Genomic DNA, 14911 nt, shown 5'->3' on the forward strand with positions numbered 1-14911 from the left:
GTTAAAAGTCACTCCAGACACTAGAGGTGTTTCAGTGACCCCCTAGGTGTACAGAGACTACATTTTGTAAAGAACAAAATAACATTCCTATTATCTCTAACTTATACATTCATTTATATGGAACTTTAAAAATATTAAAATCAAATAAAACATTACTCAATTATTCTGAGAGGTCTCTGGCATATAATATTCTTTATTTTGTATACTGGTTGCAAGTTTAAAAAATGTTGGCATAAAATGGGCAGAAGAGCTAAAAGGTCACTTTCCCAAAGAAGAAATGCAAACGGCCAACAGGCATATGAAAAAAATGCTGAACATCAGTTGTAATCAGGGAAATGCAAATAAAAACCACAATGAAATGCCACCTTACACCAGTAAGAATGGCACATATTAAAAAACTAGCAACAACAAATGTTGGCGAGCATGTGGAGAAAAAGGTAGACTCCTACACTGTTAGGAATGCAAACTAGTCCAACCATTATGGAGAGTTCCTCAAACTACTAAAAATGGAGTTTTCATAAGATCCAGCAATTCCACTCCTAGGAATCTACCCAAAGGACACAAAAACATTAGTTCAAAAGGACACCTGCATGCTTATGTTTACTGGGCCACGATTTACAATAGGTATGGTATGGAAACAATGCAGGTATCCAAAAACAGATGACTGAATCAAGAAGATGTAGTATATTTACACAATGGAATATTATTCAGCAATCAAAAGGGATAAACTCATATCCTTCACAGCAACATGAATGTAGCTCTAAGGGATTAGAGCAAAATAAGAAAGAAAAATATGGCATGGTCTCTCTCACAGGGTGAATGTAGAGACAACAAAAAAGGAATCAGAAAAAAAGAAAAACTATAATAAAGTAAAAATGAAAATCATCAGGCAACTATAGATCAGGGACATTCTGTAGGGGAAGAGGAGGGAGATGGACCAGTACAGAAATGGGAAGAGCACAAGGGACTATGGTGATGGTGCATGGGTGAATTGGTGGTGGGAATTTCATAGGGAAATCATACATTGTACAGAAATTAAGGATGATGTAATGAATATATTTTTAAAATAAAAATGTTGGCATACTATTATATACTTTGCAGAATAGAATGCTCTGAAGATGGGAGCATTCACGAAGGCTTTCTACTCAAAACTATCCAGTATCCTCTTCCTGCTAGCTGGAGACTTCTTTCATTTCAGTCAAAAAGATTTATTTTAATCAGTCACTTATACTGTCACTGATTTTTTAAAATCAGATAATTAGATCAATATTTGGTATAATTCCTTAGTATGTAGGAATTTTAATTGAGGGAAGAATAGAAAACTAATTACAAAGTACTTCAACTGTTGCATCTGGGTTGACTGTGGGCTCTGAAGGTCTGAAATATAGAAAAATATATTTCACAATTGCACTGAACTGGGAGACAAGTAAATCTGTCTCTAAGGTAACCCTCTTTTTATTTTACAATGAGTACTTAGAACTTGAAACCATGTCTGGATATAACTCACATATTTCTACTTTTAGGTGAAATAACGAAATTAGACAATTGAAAAGTAGTCAAGTTTCTAACTGTTTAATAATAATCTTCCAAAAATTTTAATTTTTGCAAGTACATGTGAGGAAATATGCCTTCTGAAATAAAGACAAAAACATTTTCTTCGAGATTCAAGAATTCATCAGGAACATCAAATATTGTAAGTATTGAAGATAATTTGAAGAACACAAGGGATATGTGGGAGCATAAGCACAACACAAGTTTCAGGCTTAAAAGTTTTCTTGAAAAACTGCCTATGTAAAAGTACTCTTGCACTTACTTGGCAAATAATAGCTAAAGAGCTAGTGAGGGTTGTTTTGTCATTTGCCTCTTATTTCTTAAAGGCAAGCAAAGCAAACCTAACAATATTATCTCCCTTACATTAAAATATGTAGCCTACTAAGGAAATTAGTGAAGCAGAGGCTAAAATCAAATTCTCTTAAGAAATCGACCCTCTAGAAAGCACCTTCACCATGGCTTCTGGTGGTCTGTCTTGTCAGTCTTATTCAAAATAACTTTTGTGGTAAGAATCAAAGACAATGTGCCACTAACACTTTCTCTTCAACCACTGATACAGTACTTTATATAGAAATACTTTATATAGAAATTATATAAAGGTGTTTGAACTTCCATGTATCCTCCGCTGCTTACCTTTAACAGTTACCAACTCATGGTCAATCTTGTCTCATTTTACCTGCACCAATGTTTCCTCACCTCCATATTAATTTTTTTGATACAATTATCATTTTTTTCCCTACCCATTTTACCTCTACTTTTATCTGATACCATTCTTGTACTTATGGTGGCTGCCTCCAATAACAGTATTAACTTAATGCAAATATCACACATAATTTTTCATTAAATATTTATTATGTATTTTTTAAAAGATTTATTTATTTATGCATATAGAACTGGGATACAGGACAGAGGTCAGGGGCATTGAGAGGAACCACCAGAGACAGAGTGGGGAGCAGAATAGGCTGACTGATGAAGTACACTGCTGAGGGGAACAGCAGGAGAAACAGGAGAGGTTTGATGCCCATGTAGGTCAACTCCGGGGCCAGGGAAACAACTCGCACTTAAGTGGCTGTGGCTAGCTTGCAGTGCTGTTCTTTAACACGCTGTGCCACCAGAGAGGGCCTAATTTGTATTCTTAAGAAAACTTTTGTTAACAAACACACCACTATTACAAAGCAAAGCATTAGTGATAATTTCTTTAATGTCATTAAATATCTTCAGTTTCAATTTTCTAATTGTTAGAAATGTTTATGGAGACTAATAGGGTCCACAGCTATTAAAGACTACGTTGTCTTTTAAGATTCTTTTAAGTTACAGGATGTCTTTTTTAGTATTATCTGTTGATGAAACCAAGTTGCTTGTCTTGAATTTTTGTTCTGGTAGTTTCCACTCTGAATCTTGCTAACTGAACTCCATGTGTTTGTGCTGTTCTTATATGTTTTCTATAAATTGACACATGTAAAGGCTTTATCCAAATTCAGGTTCTTTTACTAGGATAATACTACTTGTAGATTGTAATGAGTTATTTCATCAGGAGCCACATATTTGCTTGTCTACCTGTGATAGTGCCTGTTGCCATTCAGTGTTGAAACCATTTATTCACTGAGAAATTAGAAAATGGTGATATTCTAATTTTATTCCTTCTTCATTTATTAGCAAGATTATTTCTACAAAGAGAAAATTTTCCTCATTTATTTGATTATCTAGCAGTATAGTTCACACAGAAAAGTCCGGCTGAATCCTTAATTCATTTACCAGTTCTCAAAATGGTGAGTTCATGAGTTCATTATTTTATATCTTTGTAATAGTGAAATTAATATCACAGTCTCTCTCTACATATATATCACTGTGACTTCACAGATTTAAACAATATTGGATGTATTTCAATCCATTGTAGAGACTGTCCTTATTTCTGTTCAAACTGTCCCATTTTGGACAGTAGCAGTCTCTTCAAATTGTACCCAGAGCCTTTTGGCGCGATTCTAGTAATATTTGATAGCTTCAATGCTAGCTGTTTCAAAAACTCCTTAATTTTTAACTTCAGAATTTCAGGTGTCAACAACTTTAAAAGTACACATCTGGCGTTATTAGCACAAGGTCTAAAAATTACACAGAATTTGCAAAACACATTATTACTTGTAACATTTCATATTTTAAAAATACAAAGGAGACCTCCCCGGTTAAATCTGGTAGTTTGAGCACTATCACTCTATCACTGCTGCCACCTGAGTTCAATCCCTAGCCAGGGAACTAACCCACATGGTGCAACAGACCTCTCTTGTCTCCCCCACTGCTCCCCCTAACAGTGTATTTCAGAGATCTGCCTGTTCACTCCCCACTCTTTCTGGGGAATCCTCTCATCCCCCACACCTCTGGCCTGTAACCAGTTCTTCTATGCATAAATAAATAAATCTTTTTAAAAATACTAAGGACATTTGCTTCAATCAAATGCATATGCTTCAATAGGCCATATTATCTAACAACCATTTGCTAAATAAATAGATTAATTCTAGGAGGCAGAAATATAGTAAAAATATACAATATTAATACTGCTTCACCAAGGTGACTTCTAAAACTATATACAGAAGATCCATCATTAGTTTGATACTCAAAGGCCTAGGCAAACACCTTCTTATTGCTATAAATGTAAGGGCATCTTTCTCATTATGTACACCTGCCAGAATCTTACCATTAGGCCACTCAAAGACTCCATCTTCATCGCTTTTATTTTACTGCTACTCTCCAGCCCCAAAAGATCACTGTTATTCATCAGTACATGTCCTTTCTCCAATCTGGAATGTACCTACCACTTACACTGGCGTTAAGAGAAAATTTGGCCTTCTTTCTCAAACAAGTAACTCCTTTGCTCCTATGCAAACTACAGTTCAATCTATTGTGTATATTGCTTTTGTAACAATCACTAAAACAAACAAAAGATGTCCTGAAGTTTGGACAAAGTTTTATTTTTGGTTAATTTCAGTATCAGAGTGAAACTTGTAGTCTAAGTCTTCTAGAGCTCTCAGTTTAAGAGGATATTTCAGTTTTTTCCCCAAATAGAGTACTGTCATACTGAAAACTAAATAACTACTATACTCATTTTGAAAGAAGTTAGTAAATGTGAATCAAAAACATACCAATAACCAGGGCCCTTCTTGGTGGCACAATGAGTTAAAGCACAGTGCTATCTGCTGTCTTCAGACACTGCAACAAAAGTTTGATTTCCAATCAGATAGGTGACACATGTGGCGTGGCAGACCTCTTCTGATCTGCCTGCTGCTCCCCTCAGCAGTGTATTTCAGTAGATCTACCTGTTCTGTTCCCCACTCTGTCTTTTCTGAATCCTCTCACAATTCCCAGTACCTCTGGTCTGTACCCCAGTTCTTGTATGCATAAATAAATAAATCTAAAAAAAAAAAATACCAGTAAGCATAAAAGCACATGGCCCCTAAAATAGGTAATACTAAAAAATGCAAAGCTGTTCAAGATTTTATCACAGCAAAAACTGAACAAATTGAATGCCTCTGTAAGAAGAATGACTAGGTTATGCGTGGTCCTGTATTTTCATTATGTATTCATTTAAAACATTTTTTAAAGATTGTAGAGGAGACAAGAGAGAGCTGCTGCACCATGAAGGTTAGCTCCCTGATTCGGGATTGAAGTCATGTTGCAATAGCTAGTAATAGCTTGCCAGTACAGCCTTTAACCCCTACTCCATCAGGAGGCCTGGTGTTATTAATACTTTTAATGACAAAAAAAAAAAAGTTTAATGACATGGAAAAACTTTTAATGTCATGGAAAAACATTCATGTTACAATATTGCACCAAAAAAAGCAAGAAGCAAAACACAGTATGATAGCAACTAAAAATTGGACTAGTGAAGTTATCTGGAATATCCTTAATTTTTACTTTATGCCTTTTATTTTTCTATTTTCTATTTTATATCTTAAAATATGCCTAAAATTAAAAAAGAAAACTAAAATATAACCATTAAATAACAACTAATATTTGCTAATATTAACATACTATTTCTTATTTACTTTTATGCCTTCAGCTAGCTAAAAATGCAGGAAAATCTCTTTTATGCCTAATCATCTAGCATGCTGAAGTGTAATCTAAATCAGGTAGCTCAGCTTAGAGCTAAATTCTGCAAATGTGATTTTTCTCCAGAACAAAGTAAGCAATGGGAAAACCTTAAGGGGATAATTGAACAGGAAATGCTGGGAAGTTCTACACTTCCTTTTGGCATACATCTTTACTGTCTATCTTAAAAAAAAAAAAAAAGATGTATTTACTTATGAATACAGGGCTAAGGTACAGGATACAGGTGCAGGGGTGATGAGATGATTCACCAGAGACAGACTGAGGCACAGAAAAGGCAGATTGATGGAAATACACTGCTGAGGGGAGCAGCAGGCAGGTCTGGAGAGGTCTGCTGCGCCATGTGGATCACCTCCTTAGAGGGGATCAAACTCATGCTGAGGTGGCTTTAGCTTCTCAGTGCTGTGCTTTAACCCACTGTGCCACCAGGGAAGGCCCTTAATTTTTTTTAATATGTGCTTAGAAAAGCTAAAAACAGCTATCTACTAAGAATTTACCAGGTGCGAGAATTTTTCACCTACATATTTTCACATTTTCTACTCCAAAACATATCTCAAGGTCATCTATGTCTCTCCATCTCCACTGCTAACCATGACAGCCCAACCACACAACCTTATTTGCCTAATTATAATAGCCTTTAAATATACACTTCCTTTTCCAATCCATTCTCCATCAGTAATCATTAGAATATTTTTAAAACATTGCCTTTTTAAACTCAGAGCCTACAAGACTGATCTTTCAAGTTTCATTTCATATACCCCACTTTACGCTAGCTTGAAGTAGCTTTCTCTCTGCCTCTGAACATTATCAGTCTGGTCTTTAGGATCCCTCTTTACCCTACCTTGCTTATTTTCATTTTACATGTCTTGCTTAGTCACCAACTCTTTGGAAAAAGTGCAATCCCAAAGCAGCATATCTAACGAAATGGCTCCTCCTACCTGTGTCCTAACCCATCACCCTACTTATTTCTTTCATAGCACTAGTTTTCTCAATCCTAATGTCTGCCCAATAACAGTGAAACTGTCTCACTTCTTTGCTGAGTGATTCTGTCATAAAAACTCTTATGAGGGGCTATTATGGTTAGCCTCATTGCACAGTTAAAAAGTCTATCAATTGTGGAGAAAAAGGAACTCTCCTGCACTGCTGGTGCGAATGCAAACTAGTACAACCACTATGGAAAACTGGAGGTTCTTCAAGCTGCTAAACATGGAGCTTCCATACAACCAAGCAATCCCACTCCTAGGTTTCTACCCAAAAGACAGAAAAACACTGACTGAAAAAGGATACCTACACCCCCATGTTTATTGCTGCTTTATTCATGATTGGCAAGACATGGAAACAGCCCAAATGCCCAAAAATGGATGACTGGATTAAAAAGATGTGGTACATATACACAATGGAATACTACTCAGCAACCAAAAAAAAAAAGAAACACATGTCTTTTGCAGCAACATGGATGGAGCTGGAAAAGATCATGCTTAGTGAAATACGCCAGACAGAAAAGGAAAAATACCGGATGGTTTCTCTCAAGGCAGGAATATAACAGACCAGGAAAGAAAATAATAATAATAATAATGAACAGCTATCTGCCAGAAACATTTTATGGGGTGGAGTGGGGAATGGGATCAAAAAATAGTGGGGGAAGGGAAATGCACTGGACTATGGTGATGGCACATGGGTGATTTGGTGATGGCAAGCCCAAGAGGATTACAACTGAGATGGGAAAATGCACAAAATGATATAAAAATAAACATATTATTTAAAAAAAAAAACTGAGGAAAAAAATTCTATCATTAACTTGAATCACAAAGAATCATATATCAGCCTTTAAAAAATGGTCTTTAGTAACTGCCATTTTTTAAACAGATGGGAGTGGACTATGACCAACAGTAAAATGTGTACATTACTATTCTTACGGTAATAAATATTAACACTAGAATAAAACAGAAAAGTGTAAATTCTTTTTATTTAAAAACTATTAATGTGGAGCTTAAGCAAAAGCATTTATCTGCAATTTTGGTATGTAGAAGCATATTTGCAATTCAAAATTTATTAAATGCATACAAATACTTGAAAGAAAAAAAAAGATATCTGCAAAACCAAAGGAGCTTAAAAAAAAAGGTACATATACTATAAAAACAAATGTACTTAATGCTGAGTATGTAAAAAAAATAAAATTTTCTAGAAAACCTCACTGTTAGAACAAATTTGTGCACACATTTTAATGTATCTATATTTCTTTAAAGTAAACTTGAAGTAGAACTGCTGAGTCAAAAGGAATTAATCTTTAAAGTTCTTTGTATACAAAAAATAACTAACCTCTAAACAACTGTTCAGCTATGTCTCAATCTGTATTATGAGCTCCTGCTTTCCTGCACCCTTGAGAAGAGGTACTGCTATGAAAAATTTAGCCAATATGAAACTGTCAAAAGTAGTATACCTGTAAACTTATATTTAAATTCTTATTAGTGAGTATAAAACAGTTTTGCATTTTTAATGGCCAAGTGAACGCCTTGTTTATTTCATTTGCCCATTTTTTTTTATTGGCATGTACTCTGCTTTATAAAAATTCTTTGTAAATTAGTGACACTAATTTTATATTTGCATTGTTCAGCACACATAGTCACTGTTTGTTAAAATGTGAGTAGTCCAACCTGAGATGTGCCAGAAGTGTAAAACATCCACTAGGCTCTGAAGATTTAGTATAAAATAAAATAATGAAAATACATCACTAAATGTTACAATGATTACATATCAAAATATTTTCAATATTTGCATTAAACATTAAAATTAATTTCATCTGTTTTTACTTCTTAAAATATGATTATCAAACAACTCAAAATGATATATGTGGTTCACATTATATTTTGAATAGTGGTGCTTTAGCATACTGTTTTCTTCAAGAATTTATAGTGTTTAATTTTTCCCTCAAAGTTTCCTCCTCTCAGTCTTTTTAAGTTTCTCACTGCCACACAATTTTAGAAAAATATACTATCTCTTAACCAAAAGTTTTGGACTTTTCCCCCAAAACGCCTTCAAATATTCATTTCTTCATGCAGGTATCCAACTTAGTGACCAAATGATTTAAAAATTTACCATAATTTTGATTAACCTTTTAAACATGGTTTCAGTATTACTGCAGCTAAATTTTCACAAACAAGATTATTTTTAAACCTACTTAATATTTTAAAATGTAAACATAATTTTATTTTTTCGTGGTAGTAAACATTCCAAAAAACCTTGCAAAGTCATTCTGACTGACGAAATAGGTAATTATTATCTGTGGTTCACAGATGGATGAGACAAAGAGCACATAATTTTTGAAGTAATGACAAGCGACAGAGGGTTATAAATTACTGTATTTCAACTTCTTTTTATCAACAAATAAAGAGTAAAATAGACAAAATTCATCCACCGCACCTAATTTAAATGTAAAATACTGAAATAGCTTGGTCACTAGAAACAATTCTGCTAGGTTTACTTGGAAATTCTGGAGTATAGTATAACCAAGATGATTCATTTTGTTCAGATGGGAACCAGGCCTACTATAATACAGGAAAATTCTAAATAGTTTCTATCACTATCAAAACCTCTGACAATAGTGCTGTTAACATTAATCCATCTGAAATTTTAAGAGCCAGTTTTTACAATTATTACAAATACAAGAAAATATCTGATATTGGAAAATATTCCAATATAACTTAAAACACTTATAAAGTTGAATGACTGTAACTTCCAAATTGGATTGCGAAGCCATAAACATGCTGCAAGTGCTTTGAATATTTAGGAAATGGTTCTCTAAATACTGTATGCATGCCCAAGAATCTGGAGGATTTAAGAGTGGCTATGACTGTTTCCCCTTTCCCCTCTTTCCTACCAGTTCTCAAGCTATAGCAGCCAAGCAATGGCCAAAGAAAAGAGGTAAGTCAGATTGAAACTCACAAGTTCAATGTTATGCTGGAACTGCTGGACAAATTTAAACCAAGAAAAAATGTTGACAGAGGGTGAAAAATTCCCGACAACCACCTTTTTTTTGGGTGACAGCCCCACTTTTCCACCAAAGATTGCTCAACAGAGCTAAAGAGTTTTTTCGTCGTTCTGTCCAAAGCAGGGTTCATTCAATGACTGTGGGAAGGTCATACCCGCAACCCTAAGAATGATTTGTAAATATAGCAAGCTCTCATTCCCCTTAGGAAATGCACGTAAACAAATTGGGAGTATGAAGAAAGGGGCAGAACAATAAAATCTACCTGGTCGGGAGTGTTCAACGATGAACGACTAAGCAGCTTCAAGACCCAGGAATTCAGGGGCGCCAGTTATATCCCCCAGCCTAAGAGGGTCAACACCAGACATCGCAAAGCACGCCCAACATTTTCAGTACAAGAGGTCGGTTTCGTGGGTGCGCCTCGGCCCAGAGTTGCCGCCACTTTCCGAGGGGTCCACAGATGAGACCCTCAAAGCGACCAGTCAGAAGCCCGCACCGGCAGGACAGCTCCGTGCAAAGGCAGAGGCCCGGAAAACACCTGGCAGGTTGGGAAAGGACCAGCGGGCGCGGTGCCCGAGGAGAGGCGCCGCTCGCGCGAAGCCCGGCCTGGTCCTCCAGTCCGGCTTCCGCGGAGGCAGCAGCAGGCGCAGGGCACTCACCGTGGCGGTGGCTGGAGCCGCGGGCCGCCGCCCTGCAGCGCAGACGCAGCCGGCACAGAGAGGACCAGCTACATCTGTGGGCCGCAACGGCGGCGGCCAAGCCCGGTAACATCCTGGCGGGGCAGAGGCACCCACTCGGATACCACCTCCTGCCTCAGCGCAGCCGCCGGCATCAACTGACTCCATAGACCGAACACCTGCGAAAATCGACTTGTGCGCCGCCCCAGGCGGCCTCAGAGAGCCGGAAGCTGTCACGTCGTTTAGCTACAACCGCCGCGGAGAGAGCGGAAGTGACGCAAGCGCGGAGCACGCAAAGAGCGACCGCGTGGGTGGTGCCAGGCCTGCTAAGTGGGCGTGGCCGCGGGGAAATTTGCTAACTGCGTCAGCTTCGCTTGCACCTTGCTTGGGAATCATCGCATAAGTTATGTTTTAATAGCCTGGAAAACCCGGGGAGACGTGACAATCTTTGGGGGCCTCTGCCTACCTCCATATTTTTTTTTCTGGGCTCGAAATCTACGCCTTGGTGTTGGAAGTGGGGAAAATGGGGGGAGGAAGGATGGTGGCATTCTGAGTCTTCCCGGAGCTTTCCTGGAGGGACTCGATCAGACCTGTCCTCTGTACTTTCCAAAAGTTATCACGATAACATCTTTCTCCTCGTTAACACCATTGTGTAGCCGTTATCATGAATGCAGATACTTCGGAATGAGTGCCTTGCACTGCGAGCTTCCAATCTTTGTAATAGAATAAAACAAGCCCTGTCTGGGTACTCACAGATGTGCAGACATTGAACAAGAGTCCATCTTTTGTGATAAACATTTTTACATTTTTTTTTGCAGGTTTGGTGAAATAAATAACACAGCTGTGTAATGTGTAGAACATGACATGTGTAGTACATTTTCACCGTTAGGGTTTTTTTTTCCCTGCCCTCCTTTCCCTTTTGAAAAATAAGGTGGATCACACTTTGTTTATCTTATTTAATCCTCACAATGCTGTGTCACACAATAAACGGTCTCCATGGTTTTTCGGTAGAATACATTATTATCATCATATACTGTCCTGCTGAACAGTCTTCAACTTTCCCCATGTGCTGAAAATTAAGGTGATCTTAGCTTTAGAACTCCACACGAGAGGTTCTTTTGGCCTTGAATTCTTCAAGAAGTCCTATCCTTACCAAGAGCTGTTTTTTTGTTTTTTACATCATTCCTCATTTTGTGCATTTTTTCATCTCCGCTGTAATCCTCATGGACTTCCCACCTCGACTTCAGCTCTGTGCCATTACCACAGTCCTGTGCACTCTTCCCACCCCACCCCAGTTTTCCACCCCAGTTTTGATCCTATTCCCCTCTCCAGCCCCGTAAAATGTCTCTGGTTTATAGTTGTTCATGTTTTTCATTCCAATCGCTTTTTTTTTCTTTTTTCTTTTCCGGTCCCTTACTCTCCTGCTATAAGTGATATAAGTGAAATCATCCGGTGTTTTTGTTTTTTTTTGTTTTTGTTTTTGTTTTTTTTTCTGGCTTATTTCACTAAGCAGGATCTAGTGAAAGAAGTAGTATTTTAATGCTCCATATTTAGCATTCAGCATCTACAGATATGTACTAAACAGGTTAAGATCCATAATCATAATATTCTGCTGAAGGAGACAAAATTTCAAAATAAATACATAGCTCATGAGAAATACTGATATTTGTATTGCTGATATGGGTCATCTGCTAGTTGCCACAACTTTTATATACATTATCTTATAACACCTTTGCAATTTGCTAATGAATAAATGAAAATCTGCTCTTAACCATCACTTTGCTTGCTAAGTCAGTGGGTTTTATCCTTTGGAAGGAAATATCAGGTTTTTCAAGACTCAAATGGCAATGTGGTCTTTTTCTTCCAAAAGGTAGGCTGAGATCCTTTCATGTCATTTTATGTGTGATCAACATGTTAAAATGAGTTTCACAAGTCTGTGATATAGATACCTAAAGATAGGGAATTATTAAGTCAGATAGATGGAAATAGAAGTAGGAAAGGAGTGAAGTGTCACTGTCTTAGTACAATACACCACAGCTCCTATGAGTTTCTCCATTAACTCTGAAGAAGATAAAATATCAGAAATTTGCTTTTATCATTAAATTGTCTATCCCTTGGTTTCATGCTGTCTATTCCTTTGGGGAAATATAATTCTGATCATGAAACTAATTTGGCTCTTAATCTGGAAAAGTGACTTACATAGTTACAAAATAGAATGACTCTTGCTGCTTTCTAAAACAACAGATTCAACTTTAAAAATTGACATGTTGGCCCTCCATGGTGGCTCAGCGGGTTAAAGCACAGCACTGAGAAGCTAAAACCACTTCCGCATGAGTTTGATTCCCGCCTGCCCCGAGGTGACCACATGGCGTGGCAGACCCCTCCTGACCCGCCCGCTGCTCCCCTCAGCAGTGTACTTCATTGATCTGCCTGTTCTGTTCCCCACTCTGTCTCTGGTGAAGCCTCTCGCCGCCCCTGAGCGTCTGGCCTGTATGCACAAATAAATAAATCTTAAAAAAAAAAATTGGGCCCTCCCTGGGGGCCCAGCGGGTTAAAGCACAGTACTGAGAATCTGAAGCCACTTCCGCATGAGTTCGATTCCCGCCTGCAGCCTGCCCCGGAGGAGACCACATGGCGAGCCAGACCTCTCCTGACCTGCCCGCTGCTCCCCTCAGCAGTGTACTTCGTAGATCTGCCTGTTCTGCTCCCCACTCTGTCTCTGGTGAAGCCTCTCACCGCCCCTGAGCCTCTGGCCTGTACCCCAGTTCTGTATGCACAAATAAATAAATAAATCTTTAAAAAAAAAAAATTGACATGTTGATACAATGTCCTTTTTGCCTGTTAGACTGGGTAAGAGGGAGTTAACCCATCTAACCATCTTATAAAGAAAATAGTTTACACATGGATCATGGGGGCCTATCTGGCCACACCCAAGTTTATTGCTCCCTACTCTACAGTCAAACAATATGTGTGTGCACAAGCACATTTTGCATATATAGGTAGACCTCTCCTCTGTAAGAACAATGAAACAAGCAGTTGATAAGGTTTCTGACAAAGTTGTTAATCCTCATCTCCATTTTTCAGATAAGTTGAGTGACTCTCCGAAAATCAGTCAGCAAGGATGTGGAAGAACAGGAAATAGAAGAGCATCTCAATTCCTGACTCTAAATCTGTATATATGCTCTAGTGGGGAGAGAAGACATTGTGGTTGGTTTTGTTTTTTTTTTTTTCTTTGTTATAGGTTACAATATGTATACATTGTTCTGTGAAATTTGGTTCCCCCCCTCACAGTTAAAATGTGAACTGGGCCCTCCATGGTGGCACAGCGGGTTAAAGCACAGCACTGAGAAGGTAAAGCCACTTCCGCATGAGTTCGATCCCCGCCTGCCCAGGAGGTGACCAGCAGGCGACCACATGGCGCAGCAGACCTCTCCTAACCCGCTGGCTGCTCCCCTCAGCAGTGTACTTTGTGGATCTGCCTGTTCTGCTCCCCCCTCTGTCTCTGGTGAATCCTATCACCCTCCACATCTCTGGCCTGTACCCCAGTTCTGTATGAATAAATTTTTTTTTAAATGTGAACTGTATAGTATCCCACTACCATTAAAGTTTCACTCACCACTTCCATCCAAAAAAAAAAAAAAATCAATGACTGTATTCCCTTATCTAGCTTGTATTCAGCTCTTCCCAACTCTAGTAATCTTCAGCAATTCACCCAGTCAGGTGGGAGAAAATTATATACATTTTTGTGTGTATATGTAGATAAATTAACATGCATGTGTTTTTCTTCACCCTCCCACCCCTTTCCTCAGAGGTTAGTGAACAAGATTGGGATTGGTTTTTACAGTCGGGTAGGTCAAGTTACTACATTCACCTGGGATCAAGAGATTGAACTGTTTGATAACCTGTATCATTGAGAGGAAGAAGATGGAGATTGAAATATGTAGATTTGATACTTTTGGGGGAGAGCAGCATTTATAAAGGGTCAGTATCTTTCCCAAATACACAGGGTAGATGAGGGGCATTAAAAGAAATTCTCATTAGGTTTTTCAAAATTTAACTTTTTATTGAACTATGTAATACACGAGACACAAATCTTAAGGACATGACTCTTAAGAATTTTAAGTAGTTAATAAAACTGTGTAACCAGAACTACTTCTCAAGCCTCTATTCTGACCACTACTCTCCCATCCCTCAAATATACCACTAAACCCACTAATAACACAGATTAGCTTTGCTTGTTTGGGGGACTTCATATGCATGAATTGCTTCATAGTAATGAGAGAGTCTGACTTCCTTATCTATACATTATATTTAGATAGGCATCCATGCTCTTGTATTCATTTTACTGTGTAAATATTCCACAATGTATCCATTCTACTATTGGATAGCATTGAGTAGTACCAGTTTGGGGCTATTACTAATTATGGTGGATGCGTGTATACATTGCCCATAGATTGCTCATGCCCTAGAAGTTAATAGATCATAAGATACGTGAACTTCCAGATTTAGCAGTTATTATCAGTTTTCCAAAACTGATATAAATTGGTTATACCAATAAGCACTCCCCAAAGCAGTGTGTTAACACTTAAGATTGTCTGTT

At 37.9% G+C, this 14911-nt stretch overlaps 1 protein-coding gene across 1 annotated transcript in view; it reads right to left on the bottom strand.

The window, feature by feature from the left end:
• SLC30A9 (solute carrier family 30 (zinc transporter), member 9) overlaps positions 1–10553 on the bottom strand; it is a 69984-nt gene extending 59431 nt beyond the window's left edge. The window contains exon 1 of the mRNA XM_004681327.2: positions 10294–10553. Coding sequence (XP_004681384.1) covers positions 10294–10405 — 112 coding nt within the window. The 5' untranslated portion in view covers positions 10406–10553. The remainder of the gene's footprint in view (positions 1–10293) is intronic.
• Between the last annotated feature and the right edge of the window lie 4358 nt (positions 10554–14911).

The sequence above is a fragment of the Condylura cristata genome, unplaced genomic scaffold (assembly GCF_000260355.1).
Source record: "Condylura cristata isolate star-nosed mole 26May11 unplaced genomic scaffold, ConCri1.0 scaffold00012, whole genome shotgun sequence".
Taxonomy (NCBI): domain Eukaryota; kingdom Metazoa; phylum Chordata; class Mammalia; order Eulipotyphla; family Talpidae; genus Condylura; species Condylura cristata.